The sequence below is a fragment of the Pollachius pollachius genome, assembly GCF_949987615.1.
Source record: "Pollachius pollachius genome assembly, chromosome: 5".
NCBI classification, from domain to species: Eukaryota; Metazoa; Chordata; class Actinopteri; order Gadiformes; family Gadidae; genus Pollachius; species Pollachius pollachius.
The window spans coordinates 8,144,033-8,162,873 of NC_136938.1; the positions used below are offsets into that span (position 1 = coordinate 8,144,033).

At 41.6% G+C, this 18,841-nt stretch overlaps 1 protein-coding gene across 1 annotated transcript in view; it reads left to right on the forward strand.

The window, feature by feature from the left end:
- The window catches only part of LOC307076262 (nuclear receptor ROR-alpha A-like), a gene marked incomplete at both ends in the record, with an annotated part of 87,917 nt that overhangs the window by 66,112 nt on the left and 2,964 nt on the right, over positions 1 to 18,841 (forward strand). Inside the window, 5 exons of the mRNA XM_079737197.1 lie at positions 10,848 to 10,933; positions 13,810 to 13,951; positions 14,486 to 14,781; positions 16,377 to 16,569; positions 18,121 to 18,242. Coding sequence (XP_079593323.1) covers positions 10,848 to 10,933; positions 13,810 to 13,951; positions 14,486 to 14,781; positions 16,377 to 16,569; positions 18,121 to 18,242 — 839 coding nt within the window. The remainder of the gene's footprint in view (positions 1 to 10,847; positions 10,934 to 13,809; positions 13,952 to 14,485; positions 14,782 to 16,376; positions 16,570 to 18,120; positions 18,243 to 18,841) is intronic.

Genomic DNA, 18,841 nt, shown 5'->3' on the forward strand with positions numbered 1-18,841 from the left:
TGTTACCGGATTAAGGAAAACCATGCTGAAGCATGTTGCCTCAAAAGACCCCAGGCACCCACCCGAGTTACAACCCCCACAACACACGTCAATGCAGGGACGCACACACAAAACTTCCACCCCTGACAGTGTTGTCACCAAAAGGCCTCCTACGACTGGGTCTGTTTCCGCTCCTTTTTATCAGCCCGTCACTGATACCAGCGCTAGCAGACAGCAGCTCTGACACTGGCAGTCACCTGAGGACCCAGGAACGCTGATACATCCCCGACTGTGACCAATCTTTCATGTCATCTCAGTCACGGCAAAGTGTGTCTGCTGCACCATAGTGGTGTCGTCAGCCTGCTGTTTACAACGCTATCAACATTACATCTAGCGGTTTATTCCATATCGCCTCTGAAATGTTTACAAGGGGAACTTTGTTTTTCACCACAAGCCACCGATCTCGACAAAGATTTTGACATTGTAAATCAGAATGATTGGTTCGAACAGGGTTTGGATGAGTTTCAGATTGTTAAAACCAAGTTTCTCTCTCTCTTTATTTCTTCTCTCTCACTATACAACGTATCAAAGACAACCATATCTGTGCACTGCAGACTATCAATAACTAGTCTCTTGATACCGTCATGAGCTCGCAAGTTCACATTGTGTTCCTTGTGATGATCGATCTGGCCTCGAGCACGTTGAAAGCCTCTTGACTCATGGTGAAACAAGGAGCGCCAGTCTGGTGGAGTTAAGATACAATAGTGGTTGCCTGAGCAAAGTGTAGCGACCTGTGAAGCAATCATATCAGTTTTATACAAGATAGGCTGCGTAATTATGTTAAAAGATTAACAGGAACTGCAGTGAAGGCTTTTCCCATAGAAACTGGCAGAATCTTCCTTAACTCAATGGCTGCCACAAGATGGGGTAGATTATAGATGGAGATAAATGTATCTATAATAATTATCTATCTATATCAATTAATCTATCTGTAATTGATCTAACTATCTATCAGCTATCTCTCTATGTATCTATCTAGAGATCTCCCCTTTTGTTCTCCTCCATTTTTAACACGGTGGTTTGCCTGCCAATCACACGCAAACTCACTTTCACTAAAAGGGCACCCAAAAATGTACTAATTACACTTAATTATAAAAGGTACGCACGAAAAAACAACAACATTCGTGTCACCTCGAGGGCTTAGTGGAAACCTCATCTCAACTTCGATTGAACAATGTGAAGTGTTTGAAGCGTTGATGAATGACTCCTTGGTTCTATGAGTCGTGAGTCTGGGCCAGGGACTGACTGACTGGCAAAACAGGTCTAGGCATCATTCCAGACCCTTTCAGACGTTGCCTTTCTGCCAAGTTGAGTAAAATTGAGTGTCGTGCTCAAGGCCATTTTCTCCCGACTCATTTATCAACTTTCTGTGGTCCAGAGAGCTGGACCACATTGGAAAGCACCATTTGGCGTGAATGATGGCCTTCTAAACCTGAATTAGAGTAGGATACACTTCTTAACAGTTTAAAAATATTGCCCGACAGTTTTGTCTGGGAGCCCCGTTTCCTCGAAAGATACCCACCACTTGGATACCTGGGATCGCCTCTTTAGTTCAATGTGTCACATTGCTTCTTCAGGGTGTTAATGTCTAATATCTTTAATAAATCATATATAATCATAAATAAAACAAATTTCATACTGCAAAAGCTATTATTGGGCTGTGTTTTTTTTTTTTACACACCACCACAGGTGTGTAGGTATACGGAACCCCTCATGGGTGAAAAAAAAAAAATTAAACGTTTCTCGTGAGCACGTGAAAGTATCTGGTGCCCACAAGATACTTTCTCGTGCTCACCAGATACTTTCTTGTGCGCTTTCTTTTTTCCCATGTCCCTTTACGGGTTCCGTAGTAGGTATGTAGACTGGTAAGCTGACCTATTGGAGACAGCCACAGATACCAGATTTTATTTTCTGTCAAAAATTTGATCTATTGATTTTTGTTGGGATGAAAGAGATAATCAGCAAATATTACTAAAGAGCTTTGAAAATATATTGCCTACCCTAGCTTTAAGACTCCCTTTGTGCCAAACATCGCTTGTTTAATCTTTTAGACTTCAATTCAAGTATTTCTCCAGTCACAGCTAGGCTTGCAGGGGGAGGAGTCCTCTCTGCTAGATCTCTTCTTTTGGATATGGGTTAAACGTCCATTACCCTGTTTAATCTTGCTCTTGTCTACATAGGGCGAAAACATCACTGTATTTTCTAAAAGCAAAAATGTGTTATTCTCTTTTTATCATTGCCAACATACCAGTCAAAACCATTTGGCACATTTGCCAAATGTGCCAAACGACAGCATGGCACATTTGTGTGCAAGGAAGATCTTGCACCTGGGCAGGAGTTTGTTTACTTCCTCTGCCTCGCTGGCACTTAACACAGATGTTTTTGGAGATTGCATAATTGCCAAATCTATAATGAGGATGGATTCTGCGGACCATAACTTGACAGCTCTTTGTGACTTGCTTTTTTATGCTTTTGGACAACAATGGACGTGCACTTAGTGACAGTCCATCTGTTGTTTGCTGGACAGAAAACATATCACTCAGACAGCTTTGCCCTTAGAAACATAAAACCGATTAAATCTAAATCTGCTTTCATTCAAAATTTCCAGAGTTTGTGTTTTAGTACAGCATATGGAGTTGGTGCATAAGGCCTTATTTATTTTCTTATTTTGTTAATTTTATATTATCACCGGTGACGCTGTGTTCATGGTAGGACAGGATAGTAGAAATAGAAGTATATCTAACGAGGAAGATCCCCTTGATGTGTCATGACATCTTACAAAGGAAATGTAAACAAGGCTATTTGTGTTGTCTAGCTTGTTAGTTGTGTGTGTGTGTGTGTGTGTGTGTGTGTGTGTGTGTGTGTGTGTGTATCCATGTGTATGTGTACATGTTTCTGCGAGCATTAGCATGTCCTCTGTTATTTGAATGTGTGTTTTTATTAACAGTGTAGTGTGAGAAGGACATTTTCTTGCTTTAGGCATGTTGCTTCCTCAACCACTCACAGCCTACATTAACATTAGTCAAATAAGAAACTACCTCTCTTCATTCATGGAGGCAGAAGTCCTTCACCTCCTCCACTCCTGTCATTCTGCCGTACAATACTGTTGTCACCTTTGAACCATGATGTGTCTGAAACTGAGCTGTAGGGCGCATTGTATTGCTCAATGTTTGTCTATTTATCCTACTGGTTCCAACAGCTTGATTGTGTTTGCTCTGCTGCTGATGGGCCAGATTAGCTTCCAAATAGATGTTGGTGGTTACTTGAGGATTCTCCTTAATGATGTTCTTCTGCCGCAGACCCAGGGGATGGCAGGCACACAGTGATATATATCTAGAGCTTGCCGTAGAAATAATTGCAGGTCTCAAATTAACTCTAATTTCAAGCTGCAGCTTTATTGTAACGTGAGCTTTGATGTTTATGCTGAATCCATAATTCAACAGGGATTAGTGCTCCATAGGATAGAATGAGGCTTTTTATGGTGGATTTGATGTACATTTATAACGAGGGGAGGCAGAGAGACCAAAATAACAATGTCTTAGCATATTTGCTCAATCAAGAGAGGGTAAATAGATTTGATTTAAAACACGCATTGGATTTATTGTTAGACGTATTAGTTTAACCTGTGTTTGCGCATGTGGTAGACATGTCTTTGTATGATCAACTGTGTATCCCTTTTGGGATTAAAGGTCAGTGTGTGTGTCTGTGTTTGTGCGTGTTTATGTCAGTGTGAGTAGGCATGCACGCAAGTTTGTTGCTCTCAATTATATTTGTTGTCCAATAAACAACAACATCATGGGTATTCATTTCTTCCATCGCATTCTTGACTTGAAACTTGATTTTGAAACTTTGATTGCATTTTAAGCAGTAAGTAAAAAAGATACTGGGAGGAAATGAAATGCAATAATCTTTATTCTGATTGCCTGTATATGTATATATGCAAATAGGAGTCCTTCATTTCCAGGCACAATCATTTTGCCCTTCATAGCTGAACGTTTGTGACTACAGCTGCGTATGGTTTACTCTGGTTCCGCCAAACCAGTGGGTGGTTAATCTCTGCTGGAGCATCGTCTCCAACAACAACATGGTTTACAAAAGTCGGTGATTCAAGAAAACACACGCCAGAAAACATTGCGCAAATGTCTTGCGCGTGTGTGCTTTATTGCACTTCAGGAACACTGATGGATGCAGGATGATGAGTACGTTGTATTAAGATAAGATAACACATTATGTTTGGGGGGGGGGGGGGGGGATTTGATTGTTAATGTCTGGTCATCCCTCATGTTTTAACCTTTATTGACGTTGTTGTTGACTGCACTGAAATACTTATTCTGAAACACAATTCTAGCATCTAATCAGGAAGTGGCCTATCAGCTGTGATCTGTTGATTAAATCTTCTGTCGTTGTCTCCTTATCTGTCTTTCTCTCTCTCTCTCCTTCCATCTCCCTCTGTCTCCCTCTATTTCTCTCTCCTGGTCTTATCTCTTTATCTAACTCTCACTTCTGTCACATGGCTCTCTCACAGCCGCTATGGCTCAAACTCTGCTCTGCGCTTCACTGTTCTGAGCTCACTTCACTGGTGGAAAATAACCATGCAGGCATTTGTGGATACAGGTTTCTGTTAGGCTGGCCTAGAGGCAAAAGAGAAGTAAATCGATACCAGAACCACACATGTGCAAGCACACATAACCACACACATATGCACACCAACAGAACACACACACACAGTATTTTTGTATACTTTGTTATAGATTCTAGGCTTCCACCTTTATCACATCTTTTTCTCCCCTTCACCAGCTGCTTTCCTCCCACCTCTCACTCCTTTCATACGTCTTGGAACCACACACTTCATTTGTTCTCTAAGTCCAGCCATTCTGTCCCCTGGATTAGTGGTTGTTTGGTGCCTAGCACAAGTAAACAAGGGATACATTTTGAACATATTGGAGAGTTTTAAATGTAAGTGCTTTGGTTCCAAAGCTCCAGCCGTTGTGTTTTTGAAGATGGGATGTTTTAAGTACCCCGAGTTTATCTTTATTTCATTATAGCTGTGCTGAACATTATTGTTCCCCTCTGGTCTACTATTAACCTACCCAATTCTTTTAGAGAGGGGCAACAGAAGAAGTATTCCAAAAGAGGTATCAGACTATCATTCTAGTCTTAAAAATAACCTTGTGACAAAGTAATCTCACTATATACAATAGTAGCACCGAAAGAGTGGCAATAGGAATGAACAACGCTCTTGTTATCTTATTATCATCTTGCTTCTATTTGTGTTCTGCTGTCAAACATTTCAAAAAGTCATATTAAATCAGAAACCACAAAGGGGGGAAGAGCTCCTATTTGCATTTGAATGTTTCCTAGCAAACCGAACTCCGAGTCCTTGTTTGACTCTCATCTTGTGCCTCTATTCTGAGTGTTTAACCTCTTCCGTTTGACTCCCTGTTGTGTGGGCTTGTTCAGTTCAAACAGAATCACAGGGCACAAGTGGAAAAGGAGGCGACTATCCTGCGGGAATCAATAATGCAATGGATTCTATTTAGAGATCATGGGACATGAGATCTGCAGGCCTATGAGCTACAGAGAGCTGGAAACAATGCGTCCTCAGAGTAGGAAACTGGTGCTGGTGACATGACCTCAATAGTACCACAGCTGAACCTGAGGATCTGTCAAAGCTGTGTGTGTGTGTGTGTGTGTGTGTGTGTGTGTGTGTGTGTGTGTGTGTGTGTGTGTGTGTGTGTGTGTGTGTGTGTGTGTGTGTGTGTGTGTGTGTGTGTGTGTGTGTGTGTGTGTGTGTGCTTCTGGTTGTGCGTGTGGTATGATGGCTATGTTTATCTGATATGGATGTTTCTTTTTACTCAACATACTATTCAGTGATGCTCGATGCACGGTTGCTTGTGTGAGTCTTCTACAAAGAGACGTTGGTCTACTGGATGCATGTTAGGTTAAAGTTAAAGTCGAACAAAGTCTGAGACCAGCATAAAATAAATATTCAGTTGACCAAGGTAAAGAGTTGTATTTTCAACTCTGAAGGGGGTTATTTTCAAACAAGCACTATGTTATAACTACTACTATTACTACTACTACTATACTACTACTTCTACTACAACATTGACAGTACTAGCCATTCATTTTAAATTGTTATAACCCTACGTTTGTGTGTGTTTTTTCCCTTTATATTTCCACACTGGCAAATGCATTATTAGAGAAACAAATGCTACCCAATAAATAACATGATGTATGAATGCAAAGTGAGTTCATTCAGATAAGGGCCATTAAGATGCAGGCAGCTGTTGATTGCAGACAGGTTAACTGAGGGGACATTGGGGATCCACCAAGAACTTCCCTTCAAATGTTTTAATAAATGTAGCAACTGAAAGCTGATATACTAACTCACAGTGTGAGTCTGTTGAGAAATGAATCTGTGTGATTGCAGTAAATTTCTCAGTGTGGTGTTATTCAAACAGTGATACATGGCCATTCAGTCCGCCAGCAAGTCAGTCATTCAGTGAGTCAGTCAGCAGGCTAACACATCATTCAGTCAATCGCTACCCCTGCCCCTGTGCGTGGTACCCAGTAAGTCCAGTCAGCCATGGACTGGCTGCGTGTCCACTGGTTACGTAATGGATATTCAAACCCCAGCACAGTCGAGTGCCGTTTTATTCAGATGCTGGATGCTGTTAACGTCTCTCAACGCAGATTACTTTAGGCTATTTTTAAATTTTTGGTATCGTTGCCATGTTTCAAACACCCTGCAACACGCCTGAGTGAGCCCAGCCCTGTTCTCGTCCTGTTAAATACATTTTCTTTTATAAAGTGTGTTTATTTTGATCCATTATATGGGCCATGTCAGATTGCTCTCGTGCGCTTTTATGATGGAAGCTGCGGTCATTTGTAAGTCGTGTGGTAATCAGTGGGAAATATGTGCAAGAGTGGCGCAGTTAAGCGGCAATCTATCAACCAGCCTCTACTTCTCTGGCCCACAACTAGATTTGTCTGTTTCTTCTAGCCTGCATCTTGAAAACTAAGACCAGGACGATTGCTGAAGCCAGAACTCAAATGTCAATTGTTCCATATGGAAATAACATTCATGACTGCAGCGTGTAACATTTAGAATCTCCAAGCAGTAAAAGGCTGCTGACTTTTGGTGTCAGTTTGAATGTTTTTATGGTTCATACTCCCGAAGAAACGATACAAATACGCAATTTAAAAGGGCCTGTCTACTTACATGAATCCTTTTCTCAAAGGTAAAGCAGCCAATTGGTAACGTTGAAAGGTGCGAACCATGTTTGTGTGTCTGGGTGTGTGTGTGTGTGTCTGTGTGTGTGTGTGTGTGTGTGTGTGTGTGTGTGTGTGTGTGTGTGTGTGTGTGTGTGTGTGTGTGTGTGCATAGGGTTTGTGTCATGCGTTCAGTGCAGTAGTGTAGTAGGGTATCTAGCTCGTTGTGGTAGCGTAGCTTGCCTGCCTGCTTGCTAATCTTCTGCCTTCAGCCACTGCCGCTGAGTAGCTCCGCAGGGGTGACCAGGCGAGCCAAGTGCCTTAAGGCTTAGTTATGGTTCCACATCGACGCAACGCAAGGGGGTTTACTGACCCATTACGTCCTTGCGGACCCTCCTTGCGTCCACCGCAAGGGCCTGACGTGCGCCTCACAGAAATTCTCACCTTGCGTCAAGACGACGCAGCAGCAAGGGCTGTTATTGGTCCACTCATTAATACCTGACGCAGGTTCGAGACTGCGTCTAAGCGTCTGCGTGGTCCTTGTGTAGCTATGAGACACTGGTCATCTTGAGTCTCCCCCTTGACACTGGGTTAAAACTGCACTCTCCTCTGTGCTGGTTTTTTGCAACGCGTTATTTCCTAATAGCACGTGACACTCTAGGAAATATGTGTGAAGCATTGTACAATGTGTAAACAAGAATCTGAAATACATCATCTCTCAATGAGGTCTTAAGATGATGAAGCAAAAAGAGAAAATATTAAATAGTACTGAAACCATCATTATAGATTCAACATGAATCCATCCCATTGTATGACAAGTTACACTATAAACCTTTCTATGTGTGTATCAGAATTGCCCTGACTCCATTCCAGCCCAGATTTCAAATCCTGGCAAGTCAAGCTAGCGCTCAGTTCTCTCACTGAACGAGATAGAGTGGGAGAGTGGGATATAAGGAAGAGAAAGAAGAAGAAAGGAGGCTTTAAAGCTGTTAAATTGTTACAGTGTGTTGAGATTGTTCATAAAATTGTTTCAGACTGTTCAGATGTGTACTGGAATTCTCAGAAAAGAAGAGGAAGGAAAACTCGAGCAATAGACACATTTTTCTAAAATGTTTCTAAAATTAGGCACCTCACTTTAAGATGCACATTTTTTTAAAGCTCTGGCTGTTATGCATATTATTTTCAAAGGCATTCCTTATTTGACTTCAAATGAGAATAAACATCTATTTGTTATTACGTTAAAACATTAACAATGGTGAAACATGACTATATCCATTGTTAAAATATTATTGAATTGTACTTTCTTTATTTGATTTAGGTCAGCTGTTAACTCCATACAGACAATATTCTCTTACAAGATCTCTTTGAATTTTAATTGAATACCATTGCACTATGTCAGTGGCATGGCTGGCCTGAATGAGACTTCCAGGGGAAGGACCCCAGTAAATGGACAAGCATACACCTTTTTCTGGAGAGGACGCCCCCCAGGAGGGTAGCATCAACAAGGTGTCTTGTGTTGCACCTATTTCTATCACGACTAAAGTAGGGGTGGGAAAAACAATTGATTCTTCGATGCATCGCGATTCTCTCTAAAACGATTCTGTCTCGATGCAGATAAATTAATATATTTTTTAATTTGTTTGCCCGCTGCAACATTCTGTTCGCCAGAGTAATTTTAGTAATTTCAAAATTATTTAATTTATCTTCAGTGTGTATTGGCCAATCTGATTTGTCTTGACACGATTGCAATTCATCCTATGCATAGCATGCACGCAAACTCACAGCCAGACACAAGAACTCAAGAACTCAGACGCAAGCTTTTTCTTTAATGACATAGAAAAGAAAGATTAGAAAGAAAATAAAACTCAAACCTATTTTGTACATGCTTCCATATTGTGTTTCTAAGCTTTCTCTAATAAAATATTAGATACGTTAATTCATCTGTTGATGTCTTTAATGATCATCACAAAAGTAGGAAGTGATTAGCAAACTCTGAGTAGCAAACTCAGATGTATATATATATATATTTTTGAAAATCACGCATGGAAATGTACATAAAAATACATCGATAATCGCTTTAGAATCGAATCGTTGACCTCATAATCGGAATGGAATGGAATCGTGAGGTGCCAAGAAATTCCCACCCCTAGACTAAAGTAGTGTTGCAACAGTGTGAACATAATAATAATAAGCAGGGCCTAGAAGGGCATGCACAGTAAAGGGCTGATTATGGTTACACGTTCACGCAACGCAATGACCACGCAGAGGCTTTGATGAAGTCGCGAGCCTTTATGGTTCTGCGTCGGGTTTTATTAAGCAGACCAATCACAGCCCTTGCTGCTGCGTCACCTCGACGGAGGGTGCGTGGTCGTGGGACCATAATCAGCCCTTAATTCAGCATTTGTATTTTGCATTTGTGTACTGTATTTGGCCTGTGTGATGATATCATTAGAGTTTTTGGTGATAAGAAATATCAGCACATTGATGATGATATCATTAGAGTTATAGAGTTAGCTGGTGTTTTTGGTTTTCTAATCCTAGGGTGGCCACACATTCCGATTTTTGCCGATATTTAACCTCTGTCTCTCTACACAAAGTTGTTAAATGGTATTCATAATCTTAATTGTAAACAGTCTCCTTCTAATTGTGTAGGGTATTAAAAGGAGTTATGCTTTTCTTCCAGGTTTTTTACTTCGACACATTTACGCAGCTGCGTTTTCAGAAGGGGATTTTAATATGTGTATTTCTACCATGGTCTACATGTGTTGAGTTGAAATCTTTCCAGACCCTTCTCTACTCTAACACCAAAATGTGCCAAGAGTTTTATGGGGACGGGGGAACGTATTGAAACTGCAGGTTTAGGTTAAACATGTATGTATGTGCCCTGCACTTGTAATGACCCAAATGCTGCCCATATGCATAGTTATGATGAACTGGATTCTATGTGTCATAGGGCTGTGATCCACAAATCGTAGATGACAAAACACAACAACCCACAATTCCTACCAGATAAGATAAGATAGTCATACATTGATCCCATATGAAGAATTCTGTTTCCACAGCAGCAATTACAGGAAAGTAGTAGAATAATAAAATCAGTTAAACTACAAAAAGTAAAGCGAAAATATGTCTTTGTACAAAATAATGATAGCAGAAATGTGGATGAGTTACATCAATAATATACTTTATCAGTGCTTGTCCTGCAAATCTAGGATGATATAATATCCACATGCTTGGGCCACATTTGAGACACATGTTTAACTGCTTTAGAGATTTGATTATAGGTTAGAGATTAGATTTAACTTTATGGTCGCTGGGCAGGGTACAAGTACAGAGACAACTGTACTTTGCGTCTTACCAGAATTGCAAAAAAGCAGTAAGGTACAGAGTTTATAAATGTCATAATATAGATAGTGTAGTGTGAACAGTATAAAAGACGCATTTCTTCTGTTCATGAACACAAGAGATGCGTCTTTTGAACCGGCTGATGATTATTTTGATGTAAGCGTATAATTCTGATAATCATTTCCTTCTCTTTCTTTTTTTTCTCTCTCTCTCTTTCTCCATCTGCCTCTCTCTCTCTCTCTCCACAGCTCAGATTGAAATAATCCCCTGTAAGATCTGTGGAGACAAATCTTCAGGAATCCACTATGGCGTGATCACCTGTGAGGGCTGTAAAGTAAGTCCTTGATGTCCATCCCTGGCCTAGATCTACACACCAGCGACTGTCCGACCAATGATGGTCGGACAGTCGCATATTGACCAACCAACCGACCAGAAAGTGTAACATGCATGTACTGATGCCTCTTCTTGACACATCTTCAGTGAGGTACCTAGAATCATCTGGTGGTTTGGGTGGTTCAACCTTCAACCCCCTCCTCCAACACCCACATCCTCCGGGTGATCCACCCGGGGGTGATCAGAGCCCAAATTGTTTGCAGATGGTTAGCTTCTTATCAATCTCCCCTGTCGAGCCACAGTCATCTTGTACACCAGCGACTGTCCGACCAATGATGGTGCATAACATTTACATTTACATTTAGGGCAGTTAGCAGACGCTTTTATCCAAAGCGACTTACAAGAAGTGCATTTGTTACAATAAGTACATTTGTCATAAGAAGTGAAACAATATATCGCTGTCGGTACAGTAAAGATGTTCATAGAACCAAGTGCAAGTATTACAATTGCTAGGCTAACCCATTCCCCGTGTAAAGCAATGATAGCAGCTACTGTAGATGCTACACAATTAAGTACCTTGAATAAGTGCAATCTGCAAGTGCCAGGACGTACAACACAGCATAAGTGGTACTACTGCTGCTGCATGAGTGGTACTACATGTGGCTCTCCTCTTCCTTGCTCCCTTGCGGCCCAACGCGAAATGAAGCTTTTGGTCAGAGGACCTGTAGACCCTGGAGGTCGAGGCGAAGGAAGCAGAGGAGCTCTAACAAATAAGCAGGTGCTAACCATTCAAGGCTTGAAAGAAGCAAACAGTAGCACTTTATAATTGATTCTGAAGCGTATGGGGAGCCAGTAAAGACAGGCCGGCGCAGAGCCGATCACGACCCTCTTCTTAGAGCCAGAAGCCTGAAAGCAGCGTTTTGGATGAGTTGTAAGCAGGACATGGAAGTCTTAATAACGCTCAAGTCTAGGGAATTACAGTAATTGAGTTGAGACGAAAAGAAAGCATCACGGAATGAGCACAGATGGATGAAGCTGGCTTTTACTATTGATCCGACCTGTTTATTAAATTGTACGTCCGAATCAAATACCAAACAAAGATTTTGGGCAGACAGTATGACATGAACAGCTAGCTGGCCCAGGTTTTTAGTCATAATGTTGTATCAGGGACAGAATAAAATGCTTTTATTTAATTAAAGAACGTTTTGAGCCAACCAGCAGTGGATTTCCGCAGGTGGGTTTTTCGGATTCCATAATGTGTCATCATCATCAGGTCTTAGGGGGAGGTGAAGTTTTGTATCATCTACATAACAGTGGATTTAAATATAATATTTTTGAAGGATTTTACCCAGCGGGAGCATGTTAATGGAGAAGATTATTGGACCTAGAATAGAACCTTAAGAGACCATACAGGAAACATTGGCTGATGTGAAGATAAAGTGCCTATAATGAGAGTGAGACAGTTCTGTTATTCAGGTATGACTTGAGCCAAGCTACAGCTAAAATTTGATTAATTGTCCGTTATTGAGATGGTCAATTAATATGGCATGATTAACAATGAGAGAACAGCAGTGAGGTCAAATAGAAGTGGAAGCGCACAATCTCCAGAATCAGTAGCAAGGGAGCAGGTCATTTGACACTATTAGCCGGCTGATTCTGTTCTACAGAGGGCCCTGACACCAGATTGGAATGCTATTGTAAAAGAGGAATCCCTTCAGCTGGGCCAAGCCAATACCTTCCTCCTCTCCTGCCTCCATGTACTGCGTTTCAGTGCTTACATCTCCTCCCTGATGGTGGGGATCCCCGACGCTCTTTGGTTTCTTGGAGTAAAGTGTCCAGAGCCTTTCGTCCTCTCTTCCTCAAACTGTTCAGCCACAATTGCTGACATTGATGGTTGTCATGGCTTGCTGCTTCCTATTGGCCTCTCCCTTTACCGTCGCCTCCCAGAATTTGATTTGTTCCTCAGAGAACTTATGTTAGCTGCAGGTGTTTTGATCCACCCTCCTGTTAGACTTTATGTGCAACGCTTGGAGGTTTCGGCCACTATTGGGTGACTCCTGACCTGGCGTTTCCTGCGTCTCACTAGCTAGGACACATGTGCATGGTGCTGAACCTGCTTCTGTCAGCCGGTTGCAATCTTTCTTGTTCCGACTGGGATGCTCATCCCCCCCCCCAATGTGCAATGCAACCCATTCATATGTTTACACACACACACACACACACACACACACACACACACACACACACACACACACACACACACACACACATACTCACACACTGTCAAGCCTATGAAAAATAATGCAAATCTTGTTCAGCTTCAGTCACTTTCTTGATACAACCCAGACAAACAGGGCTTTGCCATGGCTGTTGTCGTTATGACAGCTGTTGAGGTGACAGCTGTTAGCAAATCTTCTGGCAGTAAGGCAGTGTTTGAAGTGTTAACTTGTACCCCTACATGGTTTCTTAGGACCGACTTATCTCATGAAGCAAACTTGAACGTTTTCCGCAGGACATTTTCTTATGCTGCCGACGAAGTCCTGTTGTATTTGTTAATATTTATGTTTTTTGTTGGAATGTAAAAATGCAAAGCCACTTTATTTATACAGCACTCTTCGTACACGAGGCAGACTCAAAGTGCTGCACATAGAAACATTGTCATACAATAAAATGAAACAATAAAATAAAATAAAAAAAGTCAAAAGAAAACAAAGGCAGAGTTAAGAAAATGCATTGTAGAAAGTGCAATGTATTCAAGAATTAGCGGAAAGCTTAAGCAAACATACAATAAAATGCAATAAAATAAAATAGATACTTAAAGGGAGAAAGTAACAGTTAACTCAACATTGTCCCCCTCTCTTTCCCGCGGTACTGCAGGGCTTCTTCCGGAGGAGCCAGCAGAGCAACGCCGCGTACTCCTGCCCCCGTCAGAAGAACTGCGTGATCGACCGGACGAGTCGTAACCGCTGCCAACACTGTCGCCTGCAGAAGTGTCTCACGGTGGGCATGTCCAGAGACGGTGAGACATGCACACATGTTCACACACACGCACTCACTCACTCACTCAAACACACACACATGCACACACACAAGCAAACACGGCCCCCCGGGGAGGGTTCAAGGTAACCCTATTATTTTAATTCTCATCTCTTGCTCACCTTCCTAACCTCACTTTTCCTCATCCTCCTCCCATCTTTCTCTCTCTACCTCTTTCTTATCACCTGCAATCCTTCTGCAATCCTTTTCGATGAGTCGTCCCATGCCTCCTAGTCATACTAGCAAAAGTAGAAAGATAGCCAACATAGTGATAGTGTGCATGTAATTCTACTTTGATTTCAGTTCCATTGTAAGATATGTACAATTTTGTGCTTATAATTAATTATAATGTATCTTTTTATATATGGTCCTTATCATGTTATTGATGTTTGTCACTCACACTCGCCCTCCTCTATCTCACTACCAGTTAGCAGCTCTCTCTCTCTCTCTCTCTCTCTCTCTCTCTCTCTCTCTCTCTCTCTAACACACTGACTCCCTGTCTCTCTGTGCACCACAGCGGTGAAGTTTGGCCGCATGTCCAAGAAGCAGAGGGACAGTTTGTACGCGGAGGTGCAGAAGCACCGCCTGCAGCAGCAGCAGCAGCAGCAGCAGCAGCAGCAGCAGCAGCAGCAGGGCCAAGCCGCTTCCCACCCCCTCCTGCACCACTCCCACCCCAGCCTGAGCAGCCAGATGCTGGGTGAGGCCGACGCCCTGTCACCCCACTACAGCCTGTCCTCCACGGGCCTCACCGAGCTGCAGGACGAGCTGGGGGGATACATGGACCAGCAGTCCCCCGAGGGCGGGTCGGCCAAGGTGTGTGGTGATGTCCATTAAGGCCCCCCCCCTCGTTCCAATGTTCTTGTTTGGTCTTAAATGTGCACATTCAATACAAACGGGTAAAAGTCATCAATGGTCATTAAATGCTAAGATTAACAGTTAAACATAATAAATAGTAATAATTACATAGCTTCAAATAAAAAATGCACCTGCAGAGATGCAGGCGGTTAAAATAATTGCAGGCCTGTATCAGGAAAGTCAAAGCTATTTAAAGGCTAAATTGAAGAGAAACATTTAAAGCGTAATTGACATTAGGCCGTGTCCCTGAAATTGTTCTGGCTGAGCGGGAAACCTCTAATAAACAGTCAGCAGAAAAACACAGTGTTCTTCAAGCATGAAGTTGACCAGGGAGTTAACAATATAGCTTGGTCCAAGGCCATGGTCCTAAATGACTGTTTAAATGTAATATAATTATACTTGTATATATTTATATATGTTAGGGCTATCAACCTACTCAAAATGTTCTATTGAATTAGATACATGATGATGTTTATTAATTTCTCAATATTAGCTGGGAAAAGCCCCCAAAAGAAAATGTTTAAATGAATTGGCTACAGGTCACATCGAAACTACATTCGGTTTTTTGAGGGGCAGTCCACCAATTTCACACATTTAGGCTCCTGTTGGGGTAGTGTGTAACAGGTGGCACTAGTGCTGTGCCAATGTTTGGAATCGTCTGAGCGTTAACCCTAACCCTAACCCTCACCGGAAACTCAATCAAATACTTCTGCGCCAAACTCCTCCTCTATCGTTTCCTCAAAATAAGCGCTCTCTGTTCACATGCTGAACTCACCGTTCCAAAGCAAGAGGGGGAGAGGAGTGCTTGGCTAGAGGACAGCATTTGGCTTGTTAATTATTTCCATAGCTAGGGAAGCTTTCATAGCATATTTTAAATCTCCAATTTGGAAGTGTATAAATGTGAGCTTTGAGCATAACCAGAAAAACAATCCTACACAATGCCTATTAAAAATATACTGCCAACTGAACTGGACTGCCCACATTCTTTCTGTCTGCACAGTGAGTTAAGGGGTGGGAGGTTAGGTTGCTGAAGTTCACCTGAGCTGTCTCCACACCTTGGTGACCTTACAATAAGATTAGGCCTTGCTCTTTACGACATGGGTCTCATAAGCAAAAAAAAAATGTAACACTGCCTGTTTGGGCCCATTGTGTACGACAGTGGTCTGCAAAAAAAACACTTTAAGTGAACGTTTTTTCAATTAAAAACACAAAGAATGTTCTGAGGAAACATGGCGGGCCCCATGGCAGTGGACCGCTCCATTGTGGATATAAAGGCCTCGTTTTAATGTCACGCAGATGCAACGATTCATATCATGGCATTATACACCAACTGAAACACAAATATTTTATTCCATTTATATAATAAATTATTGATATAATAACATTTATAAAAATATATATTATAAATATAAATAAGTCTGTTCCACCTGATGCCACTCAATTCTACGTACTGCACCTTTAATCATTTTCATATTCTGAATTGAACTACATGATGGTGGTACATTGTCAGCTTTAATATATATATATATATATATATATACAACCCCATCCAGACGGACTCCAGTGGAGGAGGGGGCGTGGAAGGCTTCTACCTGAACGTCCAGCCGTCCCCGGACCAGTCAGGGCTGGACATCGACGGAATCAAACCAGAGCCGCTGTGCGACTTAGGTTCGGGCAACGGCTTCTACCCCTACCGCTCCTTCAGCAGCGGGGACATGTCCCCCACCGTGGCCATGGACGAGCTGGGTGAGCACTGAGGAGCCTGGGACTGCAGGAAGGCAGATCCAAAGTAACAGGGAAATAGTACATTCAAGATTCAAAGATTCAGATTCCAAGGCTTTTATTTATCACATACACACACAGGATATGCAGTGAATTGTTTGTGTGGTATACTTGGTATTTACCGTGCTTAAAAAATAATTAAATACAATAGAGTAAAAATAGAATACAAATAATATGTAATTATATATTATTTGTATTTACAAATTAACAAATTAAAAATATCATAAATGTATGTCAAATTAAAACCGGATAAACAGGGAGATGTACATTCTTCTTCATTACCAAATGCACCATCGAATATCAGCACAAAACAAAGCCTCATCAACTGAATTCCCAGTCCTTGTGGACCTTGTAGAATCGTGGGGGTTTCCAAGATGTAGGAGACAGGATGAACAATCTCAGTATGAAACAAAGTCTCTCTAGAAATCGAACAGCAAGCTGAATGGAATTAGGTACACCGCAGGCCACCAGAGCAGCCATGAGAGACCATGAGGGAGACTTTTATAGCATCAGGGGAGGACTCCCCCCCATCATTGACTGGTGGGAGAAGAAATAATAGGAATACTATTAAAAAGAATAAGAAATTGAGATAAGGAAAAAGGGAGAGAGAGCTGATCCGGCTGGTAGAAGGCTTTTTAAAATAGCAGGAGGTTGGGAACCCATCTCGGAGCTCATTAGATGCCTTGTGAGGTAATTAGTTTTCTGTTAATTAGGGCCGATCGGGATGCGCTGGGTCTCTCGTTGGGGGAGTTTTTTTTTTTTTTAAGCCTCCCTTGTGTATTTTACCTTTCTTCTTTTTCTTTGGAAAAGCATTTATTGTAATGATCTGCTGCAATGGCCTTCCTTTGTAAAAAAAAAAATCGTTAATAATGCACTCTATTTACATTTTTACTCATGTATAAGCTAGGTTTCTTTCCTGCACATATTCATATTTATGTAGTCATTAAAAGCCTGTGCTACAATAGAGGAATTACCACAAACATGAAAGAAAGGATATCAGCTATGTTTATTTCGTAGTTTATGTATGTATGTAAATCACACATTGTTTTTGTTGACCAAGTCTGTTGCTCAGAAAAATGCATTGTTTGACCTCCTCCAAGTATTCACTTTGTGCTTACTTGTACTTTGTAGTGTAAGTGTTAAAGTCAGGAGTCTTTTAAGATGGAAAAGGACACGGTACATTAACATCTATAAGTGGAATTGGTTCACTTTTCTTTCTTTGAAGAAAGACCAACTGCATTTCATTATTGATTAAATAAAGGGGACTAAATTAGAGAAGTGCATTGCATTCATTTAAATACAAGATAGGCATCGCCTACAAATTGGAAAAGATTGTACAAATTCAACCGTGTAAAAAAAAATATATATATATATATAATTGTCACCATAATTGCAGTCCTACATTTTAAACATTTCAAAATATTTGAACTCATGAGATCAACAACTCACATAAAAATGTTTGTACTATGTCCTTCTGTGTGATGAGCTGTTGTATTTTCTGGTGTTGCGCTACAGAACACCTTGCCCAGAACATCTCCAAATCCCACATGGAGACATGTCAATACCTACAGGAGGAGCTGCAGCAGAACACCTGGCAGACCGTCCTGCAGGACGAGGTGGAGTGTTACCAGAGCAAGGTACGGTGCAACGCAATCACCCTGATGCTCACCATGGCACTGTGATACTCACCCTGATGCTCACCATGATACTCACCATGATCCTCACCATGGCACTGTGATACTCACCATGATGCTCACCATGATACTCACCCTGATGCTCACCATGATACTCACCATGATACTCACCATGATACTCACCATGATACCGTGATACTCACCATGATCCTCACCATGATACTGTGATACTCACCATGATGTTCACCATGATACTCACCATGGCACTGTGATACTCACCATGATACTCACCATGATACTCACCATGATTCTCACCATGATACTCACCATGATACTCACCATGATACTCACCATGATACCGTGATACTCACCATGATACTCACCATGATTCTCACCATGATCCTCACCATGGCACTGTGATACTCACCATGATGTTCACCATGATACTCACCATGGCACTGTGATACTCACCATGATACTCACCATAATACTCACCGTGATACCGTGATACTCACCATGATACTGTGACACTCACCATGATGCTCACCGTGAAACTCACCATGATACCGTGATACTCACCATGATACTCACCATGATACCGT